The sequence below is a fragment of the Phragmites australis genome, chromosome 11 (genome assembly GCF_958298935.1).
Source record: "Phragmites australis chromosome 11, lpPhrAust1.1, whole genome shotgun sequence".
NCBI classification, from domain to species: Eukaryota; Viridiplantae; Streptophyta; class Magnoliopsida; order Poales; family Poaceae; genus Phragmites; species Phragmites australis.
In genome coordinates, this window is record NC_084931.1 from 13,950,689 (window position 1) to 13,962,137 (window position 11,449).

At 42.7% G+C, this 11,449-nt stretch overlaps 1 protein-coding gene across 7 annotated transcripts; it reads right to left on the reverse strand.

Moving 5' to 3' along the window:
• Positions 1–541: 541 nt before the first annotated feature.
• Positions 542–4,571, reverse strand: LOC133884374 (uncharacterized). Of its 7 annotated transcripts, none has more exons than XM_062323757.1 (3): positions 4,409–4,571; positions 3,177–3,930; positions 542–2,006 (listed from the first exon to the last, which is right to left on the reverse strand). In XM_062323757.1, the coding sequence occupies exons 2-3, from the start codon at positions 3,897–3,899 to the stop codon at positions 774–776; spliced, it is 1,956 nt and encodes a 651-aa protein (XP_062179741.1). In that variant the 5' UTR covers positions 3,900–3,930; positions 4,409–4,571; the 3' UTR covers positions 542–773. The 7 variants fall into 7 exon arrangements, with proteins under 7 accessions (XP_062179741.1, XP_062179740.1, XP_062179742.1 ...); XM_062323756.1 differs by having other exon boundaries at positions 3,177–3,939; XM_062323758.1 differs by having other exon boundaries at positions 3,177–3,998.
• Positions 4,572–11,449: the final 6,878 nt, after the last annotated feature.

The following is an 11,449-nucleotide window of genomic DNA, read 5'->3' on the forward strand; positions in this document are numbered from 1 at the left end:
GCTTCGATTTCACCGAATTGGAAGAGGATTACGTGAGCCCAACCACGTGTGCCGTTTTGCGTCGGCAGGAGTTGTTTATGCACGCGTATAAAGAATGGGCCACCATCATGGGTAGTTGAAATCAAGGGGCCAACTTGTATTCCACCATATGGTGTGGCTACACGTGACCGGATGATCTGCGATGCTGTATTCTCAAGAACAGGAACGTGTCGTCCTGAAAGAAAGAGCAGCATCGGCATGTGAACGGATGATTGGACAGCAGCAGTTTTATTGAGAATTTGATATCATGTAACATGCCTTTTGAAGAAACGAATAATTTCTCAAGAGCTCCGTTTGAGGGTGTTGGGTATGGCCTCAAATTTGGCGGTCTGAAGCCTCACATGACATTTTTATGGGCCTAAGGAAAGGCTTGAAGCTACTGGAAGATCCCAGCGTTGTACAGAAAACTCTGGTTGTAATGTTTTGCAATGCTACTGCTACCAGCTAAAAAAGAACATACAAAAGAAAAAACATGGCAACATACTCTCTAAATTAACTGGTGTATGCCAAAATCAAATTACTTCGTTATTACGCCTTCATTTACTTTCATGTGCCATCAAAACGTTACACTTGCATGGTAAGCGCGTGACATTAGTACAACTCAGTAATAGTTACATACATAAACACAAAGTAAACTCAATAAACACGTATCTAGTATCAGAGACGTTGTAATAAGTGATGTCAAAAGGGAACAAGCCGTGTCAATTCTGGCACCCATCTGCTAACTGATGTAATCAGGCTACTGACAAATGCGATCGTCTGAATATCCGATTCGACCGCTGCCCCGAGGTCGAGTCCTCGACACTGAAACCTTGTGCTCCGAGACACAAGGACTGGTTCATAAGTCTACTGTTCAGAGATCCATATTTCTTAGGTGTATGCCTGATCAACCCACTGGCACTAGGAGATGTCTGCTCTTTGTCCAAATGGATTGCTTCAATCTTATCAACCAATGATGATGATGACCAAGAGGCAGAAGCAGACGGAGATTCAGGCTCTATCACTCCACTCTTCTTCCCTGCTGAACTTGGCGAACTCTTGGCTGCGAAGGTCCTCTTGTTGTTGAACAGGGAGCTGACCCTGGAATACCTTTGCCTCAGCGGTGTCGGAGTCTCTGTGTGGCTCCAGCTCTTGACAGAGTTCACTGACAACGCATCATCATCCAAGTCCGTCCGGCCTCCACCTGATTTCTTCTCCTTCTGGCGAGGCCATCTGAATATGACTTTGAGATGTTTAGCTGCATCTTGAAAAGAATTCAGCTTCTTCAGTTTACGCTCATGCGTTTCAGTAACACCATTGCCTACGCTAGAAAACGATGCTATTCTTTCGCTGATGCCTGACACATCAATTCCTGCATGGAGGAAAATTTCAGCATCTGAAATCTTGAAAGATGTCCCTGGGCTTCCTACAATGCAGTGCATCTTCAGCTGAGAAGCGATAGTAGACCTGACCTCACGGTCCCTTGAGTTTGTGATTCCACCAGCCAAAATAAGCTGCTTGATGAGTATTTCAGATGATGCCGTCTGCGGCTGTTTCCTGAGTAAATCTAGAGGAGTCATGCCATCGTTGTCGCGGACGTTGAGGTCGATAGATGCTGCAGTCATCAAGAGCTCAACCAGGTTTGAGTGCAGATTGCCAACCACAGCTAAGTGAAGAACTGTTCTTCCGTCGTCATTCTGTGCATTGATAATGCTGCTGACATCCATAATCGTTGCACCGACTAATTGCCTCACAAGCTCTATCTGACGATCGAGCCTTCGGAATCCAGGCGTCCCAAAGCTAGTCAATGCCATATGAAGGAACGTGTCACCAGCTTCATTTGTAGCTGATATTAGAGATGATGATGCAGTAATGAGGGCCTCGACCACAGGCAGATGGCCTCGAAAGGCTGCTATATGCAATGCTGTATTCCCTTGATCATCTATGGAGTTGACTATATCGAAAGATGCAATGAGATCCTTAACAACCTGCAATGCAAAGTATAAACTTCAGATTAGCACTCAGTAAGTAGTCCTTGAAGAAAGGTAGTCACTATTAGTTAAAATATAATGACAGAGAAAAAAAAAAGAAACTTCTGATGACACTTAATATCAGTTCGAAGGATCATCCTTCAAACAAAGAACACAACACAACCAAAAAAAAATGTTCCATACAAGCAACATAAGTATAATTAACTTGGCATGTCAATAAGTATTTTTTGTAGATAATCACCAAAGAAGAACATGGTAAAAATTCATCATAAACTCACATGCTTCCAAGTAAACCGGAACTATTGGTTTGTTAAGAGACTTTCATAGCAAGCAGCCTTATCTAATTAAGTATGTTGACATAGAACGTCAATGCCAACTAGTAAAACTAAAGAGATCTCTTAGTTTAATCAAAACATGCCACAATATTCCACTTTCAGAGGATCAAGCAACAACCTGGCAAGCATGTTCACAGCATTAACTTACAAGAAGAATCAAGTCAAACATAACAGAGATATAATTCCTAGGATTCCAACATAGCCCCTAGAAGTGAAAAAAATGGAGAATCAATTCCATAGATCGGAGCTGCAATAGTAAATTTGTGATCAGTTGGTGACAATGTTCAACTGAGGGCATCTTCTACCGAATTAAACTATCATGGAACAAATTTCTATCTATCCTAAAAATACATAAAGGATACATTGCTGACAATCTGGCTGGCATGTTCACAGGATGAACTTACAGAGAGAATCAAGTCAAACACAAACGAGACTTGTATTCCTAGGCAACCAAATTAGCATAGTAGATGGTCAACAAAAGAATGATCCATATGTCATAGCTGCAATTCTACGTCTATTTGATGAATTGGTGACAAAGTTCAACAGACTGCTTATTCAATCAAATCAAGCTTCCACCAGTGTTACGTGGAGACAGACATGGTGCCAGAATCCGACTCGGATTCGGGTGCCCGATTCGGCAAAGAAAATTTGGACACACGAAATACAACTTGGAATCCGACTCGGATTCAGCGAAAAAAAAATTTGACAATGTGTCCAGGTGACACTGGCTTCCATAGACCTTTCATAGCTAATAACACCTATGAATTCGAGAAGATCTTTTGAAGAAGAAAAATATAAAATGAAATTGAAAAGCAGAAGTAGCAAGCTTCACCTCAACTTGTCCCCTTGCGGCCGCAGCGTGCAAGATCGTCGATCCCTGCGCGTCCCGGTACACTGCGGCGTCGGAGCACCCGCGCAGAAGCTCCCTGAGCACCTCCAGGCTGCCTCCCCTCGCCGCGGCGTGCACAGCGCGGTTCATCACCTCGCGCCTAAATTCCTCACCGTCTTGGTGTTCAACAGTCGGGCACGACCACGACGCTGGAGACAGCACCGCGTCGAGCAGCATCCGGAACACCTCCGGGCACCCGCTCCTCGCCGCGGCGTACAGGATGTCGGTGACGCCGTACTCCCCCTCGCCGAACACCAGCAGCGGCTGCGCCCCGAGCAACTCCCGCACGAACCCGGCGTCCCCGGCCGCGGCCACCGTGTAGAGCAGCCACCCGCCGTACCCCGCCCGGACGAGCCTGTTGGCGCCACCGCGGGGCTCCTCGGGCTCGCAGTCGAGGAGCAGGCGGTGGGCGACGGCCGCGCGGTTCCTGGCGGCGTCGGTGAGGCGCGCATCGTCGTCCCAGACGGCCTCGAGGCGGCGGATGCGGCGGAGGGAGGTGAGCTTGACGAGGAGGTTGGCGTCGAGGCGGAGGAGCTCCCGGACGACGTCATAGTGGCCGCTCGCCGCCGCCCAGTCGATGGGCGTCGCGTACCACCACTGGTCGCCGGTGCTCTCCCACCGCAGCGGCAAGAACGACTCCCTCGATCCCCCCATCTCCATCACCATGGGCACCCGCTATCGCCTACCGGGGACGGGACTGATTGCCCTGCAAAAATCAACAACTTCTTGGTGACTCATGCTAATTCTTGACAGTAAATGCTAGAACTACAAATCTGACAGAACGTCAGAAGCACTGTGAATTAAAATGTGAAAGCAATCAAAGGCAGGAATAAAGACGAGTAATTACTAGTGCTATCAAGAACTGTCCATTCTGACGCGTGAGGAATTAATTGGATTCGACTAGGATTAGAGCTGCCAGCTTCTCAATTACTCATTTGATTCAAGATTACTGCACCTCAGAAGAACAAAGGAAACGGAAACCACAAATTCACACGTAATATCGGCGGAAGAAAGAAAGAGAATCTAAAGATGAACCAAGAACACCTCATGCAAGGAACCAGCAAGAATCGTCTCAATAGTCTTCTACACGAGGCAAAGAAAACGATTCTGCAAATGGAGATATCTCTCCAGCCACGACAGCATTAACTGAAACAAACCAAATCAAAAGGCAGTACCTCAGAGATACGGGCAAGGGAACCATTGCCCATGGCAAGATGAGTGGGGCTCCATCTCATCCCTGGACGCTTGTCTTGAGGGGGGGCCGGCCTGACCCCCAAGAGAAGGAACCCCACAAGAAGCCGGCAAGCGAAAAAGAGGAGAGACAAGCATGCGCCATGTGAACTCAAAGACCTTTTTTAACAGCAGTTTAGAGAGCAGGACAAAGTCCACACTAAATATGGCTAAATGGGTCATTCGGGTCGGCTCGGTACGGATCCGGCTCGGTACGATTCGGCTATGGCACGGTTCGAACGGTCTATCTACTGTAACGGGTCGTGCCGTGTCGGCTCGTATGCCTCCCCTCGGCCCACGGCACGACTCGTCGGTGACCGTGCCTTGCCAGGTCGGTTCGGACACGATTTTGGCCCGACGGCCCGGCGGACCGAAATAGATAAAAAAAATATATAGAAAATAAATATATATATAAAATATATAGAAAAAATATATAGAAAATAGATAAAAATATATAAAAATATAAAAAAATAGATAAAAAATAGCTACAAAATTAAAAATATATATATAAAATAGAAAATAACCGGGCATTTGCATGCCGGGCCGGATCATGGCCGTGCCGGCCTAGGCTGGGCCGTGCCTGTACCGGCCCGACTCGACCGGGCCGTGCCGTGCTGGCCCGTCGTGCTGTGCGCTCGACCCAGGCACGGCCCATGACCTCGTGCCGTGCCTGAGCCATACCTACAGTACCGTACCTCGAGCTGACCCAGTAGACACGACCCATTTGAACATCTTTAATCCAGACAGGACAGGTCATTCGAGTTCATCTATACTTCTACGTTCGTGTAAAATAAACGATTACATCTCCATCGTACATCTTACCTCATAAAACAGTTCATATTTAATGTTAGTCCACTCCATTGTTTGAAAACTTTATATCATTTTGTTTGAAAACTTTAGATCGTTTTAAAAATATGCAATTAATAGACACAATATTAAAAAGTATTAATATATTATTATTTTTTCCATCTATAGAGTGCGTCTTTAGTTTTTTAATTATTTTTTCTTTTGAAATTTTTTAGCTACTATCATAATATTATTAATTCCATATATGTGAGACACGTACGTGGTTGCTAATCACTCAAAAAGATGAGTGAAAACATAACCTGTTAGAGATTTCCTCTTATCTAAATCATCGGCATAATCTAAGTCAACATAACCAACAAGTTTATCTCCAAATTTTCTAAACTGCAAACGAGCATTAGAAGTACCACACAGATATCTAAAAATCCACGAAACAGCTTTCCAATGCTCTTTATTAGGATTAGCCATGAATCTACTAACAACACTCAGTGCATGAGATAAATCAGAACGAGAGCAGACCGTATCATACATAAGTGAACCAATTGTACTTGAATATGGAACTCTAGACATGTTGAAGGGATCAGTGACGTCCTAAGAGGGAGGTGAATTAGGACACTTAGAATATATTAGGCTCAAAAAAACTATACAAGATAAACCTATATCAATTTTCATTAAATGTGCTCTAAATTTATCTAATATGTCTACTCTACCGAACAAAGCACTTGTAACCTATCTAAGAAGGTAAATTGCAAAAATATAAATGCGGAAACGTAAATAAGGTAGAGAGAGGAAACTCGGTACAAGGATATTTATCACATGTTATCGATGACATGAATATCACCTCTAGTCCACGTTGGATCTCCACAAAGGATATGCTCTTGGTCAGTACCCGATCATAGTTCTTGAGCCACCAAATCACAAAGACAAGCCTCAACCTGGATGAGCCACTAAGGCAAGGTCCACCACTAGCCTCTCTTTTGGTTCCTTGCCATTATGATCATTTCGAAGCTTGAGCCACCAAGTCAACGGTTACCACGTCCTTGTACATGCTTCTCGTCGCTGCTCCACACCAAGCCAGATGGTCAACAAGTTTGCCGACGAGTCACCAAGACTCTAAGGTGCTGGCATACCAAGATGTACAAGCTTGGATCACTCCTTTATCCACTCTCTGGGTAGCAATCAAACCTCTGTGAATATTGGACACTACGGTGTATACTTTATCTCCATCACTGGACTATCCGGTGAATATATACTTAGCATCCGAGCCAATTGCATCCTCTCTATGTAAATTGCTACGGTGTAAGTATCTGGTGCACATCACTTTAACATCGGACTATCCGATGCCTTGAACTTCATTCTGCCTCTTTGCACTGTTCATTGTCCGGTGTATCTTTTGGTGTAGCCTTGCTTCATCACCAGACCTTCTGACCTGTTGATCTTCGATCTTCCATGACTGCAACCTTCTCTGGTAGAAATGTTTCGGTATGTATCTTCATCTGATCACAGAACTATCTGGTGGGTTGTTCCATTCTGCCTTCTGGATAGAAACACTCCGGTGTTGCCATGCTTTGATCACTGGACTATCTAGTGAGGCTTAGCCTTCATTCTTCAGCACAACACCCTTCTTTGGAAGAATTTTTTCGGTGAGTTCAACACCCAGAGCACTGGACCATCCGGTGAGGCAAATATTCCTATAACTTCTCCAATTCAGTCCAACTTTATCTCGGTTGCGGTGGCTTCTTCATGTATTACATCTATGAGACCTACTAACATATATTTTTGACAAATATGTTAGTCACATTAACTATATTGTCATTTTATGGCCTAATATGATCATTTTCGCTACAATCTCCCAATTTTGGTGATTGATGACAGCACAACCGAAGCAAGTGGCAAATAATAAATAATACTAAATGTAAAGATCGTAAGCGAGCACAAAGTCTTATCACATTATTTGAATGCATGCTCTTACCACTTAGTCCCCTTTTGTTATGGCTCCCCTTTCTCCATCGTCACTATCTCCCTTGATTGACCCATGCAAGAGCTTATTCTTCTTCTCCTCTTTTGTCAACTTCGATATTCATAGATATCTTGCTAGTTGCTACAATCTCCTTCACATTGTTCATCTTGCAAACTTGAATATTTCTTTGGTCATTATAATTCTCCCCCTTTATCAACAATCTCCCAAAAAGGCTATATGTACATGTTGAGCTCAAAGGGGAAAACATTAGAGCACATAAGAGAGAGTTTCACAAATCATGATCAAATTAAAAGGATATCAATTGTATGGATATCACTACAAATGAATGATGTCAATTGTAGGCTGTGGACGCACATAGATCATAATTTTTGAAACTCACATAATATGGATCAAAAAGGCTATATGCACATGTTGACCTTAAAGGGAAAAATATTAGAGCACATGAGAGAGAGCTTTACAAATCATGATCCAATTAAAAGGATACCAATTGTATGGATATCACTACAAATGAATGATATCAATTGTAGGCTATGAAAGCACATGGATCATAATTTATGAAACTTACATATAGTCTAAACTTTCCTTATATGTGTGCATATATATGATGAGAAAGAAACATATGCACAACTAGACAATATATCAAGATATGAAGTTTAAACTATATTATACATGGAGGTAGCTTAAATGAATAAAAGATTTGACGGTGATACCAATTGAAACATTTGAGCATTGTATACATTTGGGGACATGTAGTTTTCTTCATGAGACTACAAAACATACAACTTGCAATACATGTTAGTCTCAAAATCACAACCTATAGTATATACTCCATCTAAAAGTATGCATACAAGTGTTAAATACTTGTGAGATATATACACTTGTTATTGATGATAATGGGGATTTATCCTATAGCTTGGATCATGGTATATGAAAGATACCAATTGTAAAAACTAGTGTCATGAAATGAACCTATAACTAATAAACCATATAGGTTGCTTATGAGTTAGAGATAAACACAAGCAACCTACCATATAAAAACTAACACTAGGCATTGTAATAAATTAAAATATGCATATGCAATCCTAGACGAGGCAAATGAGTTAGAAGCAAAAAACAAAATGCACAAACATAAGTCTAGCTACCATTTATCTTTTTTACCTTTGGATGGGGATTTTGGTATACGACGACCATGATTTTCATCAAAGCGCCCAAATTTGTATACTTGACTTCTTTGCTTAAACCTTCACTTCATTTTGTGAGCTAAATATCTAAATCCCCATAGCCGCTTCGGATTTTAAGTCTTGTTTTGAAACCCAAACCGATTGGGACCCCTTCATGTTGGTGATGACTTCCTTGGGCACCTAAAAGGGTTGGTTCCACCTCCAATCCTTTCTCCCAATCATGTGTGCAACCACCTTGTTATTGTCCTTCTTCTTGAGCTTGTAGTGGTTGCTCTTGGTCTTGATCTTATAGTTGAGCTTGGTATAGAGATTAGAGGTCTTGTTAGAGAGATTCGCCATCTTCTTCTTTTCCTTAGTCTCCTTCTTCACTTGTTTGCATTGAAAGGACTTGTGACCTTCTTGATGGCATTTGAAGCATGTCACAGTTGACCCCTCCGCAAGCTTCTTCACTATGAAAGCATGATTATCTTGAGGAGGTTGGACATGTTCTTTGCCCTTTAAACTCGCCAGGTCTTTCTTAAGTTTCTTCACTTCTTGCTTAAGCTCATAATTCTCTTGTGCAATGAGGTTGTTAGATGATTCTACAATAATATTCTCAACACAAATTTTATTGCAAATGGGTGAGCTAGATAAAGCAATTAAATCATCATAAGAAGTAGAATCATCTACTATAGGATTAACATTAAATAGAGAGGTAGATTGCTTCAAAAGGACATTAGTTTGAGATTCAATGCACTCAAATTTAGCATTAAGATCATCATGCTCCTTGTTTAGCAAATAGAATTTGCTCAATAATTGTTCATAATTAGAAACAAAGGTAGAATGAATGTTATCAAGTGCATTGAATTTGTTAAGCTCTTTTGGTTGTTTCTTAAGGGCTCTTTGTTGATTATTGATCAAATGAAGGAGTTCATTATAGGAAGGAGAATCATCATTGGATTCATCATCACTTACATCGCTATCCATACTTTTGCCCATAAGGTACTTGTGAGATGACTTGCGCGATGACCTTGAGGAAGAGCTTTTCTTAGAGGGGAGGATGATGAAGCTTTCATCACTTGAGCTTGAGTCTTCATCGTCGCTCACTCATCTTCCTATGCTTGCGAATACCTTGGCTCTTCCCCTTTTCTCCCTCTTGTTCTTGGTCTTTTTCTTTTTCTTGATATGATCAATTGTGTTGACCAAATCTTCAATAGAGATAGGATGATTAACCTTGGTATTGATCCTATTCATGGTCTTATCTAATTTTGATAAGAGTTTGGCCATCTTAGGATCAATTTCTTCATTATTTGATGTTCTTTGATCATCCTCTTCATAGCTATATTCATTTTGATCACTATCATCTTCGTTTGAGATTGACTTTTGCTCTTGTCTCTTCATCCTTGCCTTCATGTATTGGCTTTGAGATTGTTTGCTTATGAGAGCAAGATTCTTGGTGTTGGATCAGGAAGAAGCTTCCACCCCTTTGCTCATTGTTATCTCATGGGCGGTGATCTTGCTGAGCACTTGACTTGGAATCATCTTCTTGATGTCATTATTTTCATAGATGATGGAGACTATCAACTTGTACTTTGGAAAAAGAGTTTGAAGTATTCTTCTCACCACTTGATCATCTTCAATTGTCGTCAAACCTAACCCATTGATCTCATTAAAAAGAATGTTCAAACAAGAATACATATCATTAGCACTTTTATGGGGTAATTACTTGATGCCATTGAGCTTAGTAACAAGCACATGATATTTCTCATTGCGCACATCCTTTGTGCCTTCATGTATTTCAATAAGACTAGTCCAAATATCATGTGCATTGGTGAGAGAATAAACATGATTAAATGCATCAACACATATAGATGATAAAATTATACTCTTTACCAATGCATCTAATTGCCTCTCCTTGTTGGAATGCTTGCCTCATCCCTCCCTCGGTGACTCTCTAAACATCTAACCCTCAGACTTGCAAATAATAAGTCATCAGAATTTTTCACCATGTGAAGTTTGTGCCATCAAAAAGTGGAGCACTATGAGAATTCATCCCAATCCTAGACGTCACAACTCACTAGACGATGAATCCTAACCGATCACAATGAGACTAAGGCTCAAATGCCACTTGATTTGGTGAAACCTTATGAAATGGTGTGAAGCTCTAACACAAATTGAAGAGCTAGGTATGAGCTCTAGCGCTGATACCAATTGAAGGGATCGGTGACATCCTAAGAGGGGATGAATTATGACACTTAGAATCTATTGGGCTCCAAAAAAACTACACAAGATAAATCTATTTCAGTTTCTATTTAAATATGCTCTAGATTTATCTAGTGTGTATACTTTACCGATTAAAGCGCTTGCAACCTATCTAAGAAGGTAAATTGTAAGAATGTAAATACGAAAATGTAAATAAGGTAGAGAGAGCAAACTCGGCACAAGGATATTTATCCCGTGGTATCGATGGCATAAATGCCACCCCTAGTCTACGTAGGAGATCCACAAAGCCCAACCCATCTTCCCTTTCCACCTGGGTCGGCCGAACCAGCCCACCAACCCGATCTTCTTTCCCATGGCTCATTCCTACATGAGCGCCTGGCCCAGCGTGCGTCTGTCATCCACCTTGGTCTAGCTCCACGCCCGTCATCTTCTCCGGCCGAGTCTGGCTCGGACTCGGCACGCCGCGCCCTTCTCCTTGGCGTGCACGCCATGGATTCCTCGTGTTTCTGCCTATAAAAGCGACCGAGTGCGCCCCGATTCCATACCACCACAAACTGTCGCCTCCCCGTGTCAACCTCACCGAGTCGCCAAACCCTAGCCCCGTCGCCCGCCATTGATGCTCCTCGGTGAGCTCGGCGATCTGCATTTGCCGTTGCTCATTGCCATCGCCGAAGTACCCTAGAGCTCCGTCGTCGATCATTGAGCACTCCCGTGACCTCTCCTTTGCTTTCCGACCGCTGGAGACCCCACCTCGATGAGATCCGACTGCGTCGCATCTCCTCGCCGTCGTCGTGCCGCTGTGGACCACCCTGTCACCG

Excerpts from the sequence above, each read along its gene's own strand:
- LOC133884374 (XM_062323757.1), bottom strand. The coding sequence starts at position 3,899 with ATGGTGATGGAGATGGGGGGATCGAGGGAGTCGTTCTTGCCGCTGCGG. Across the intron at positions 2,007-3,176 it reads CCGCAAGGGGACAAGTTGAG|GTTGTTAAGGATCTCATTGC; the intron begins GTGAAGCTTGCT and ends TTTGCATTGCAG.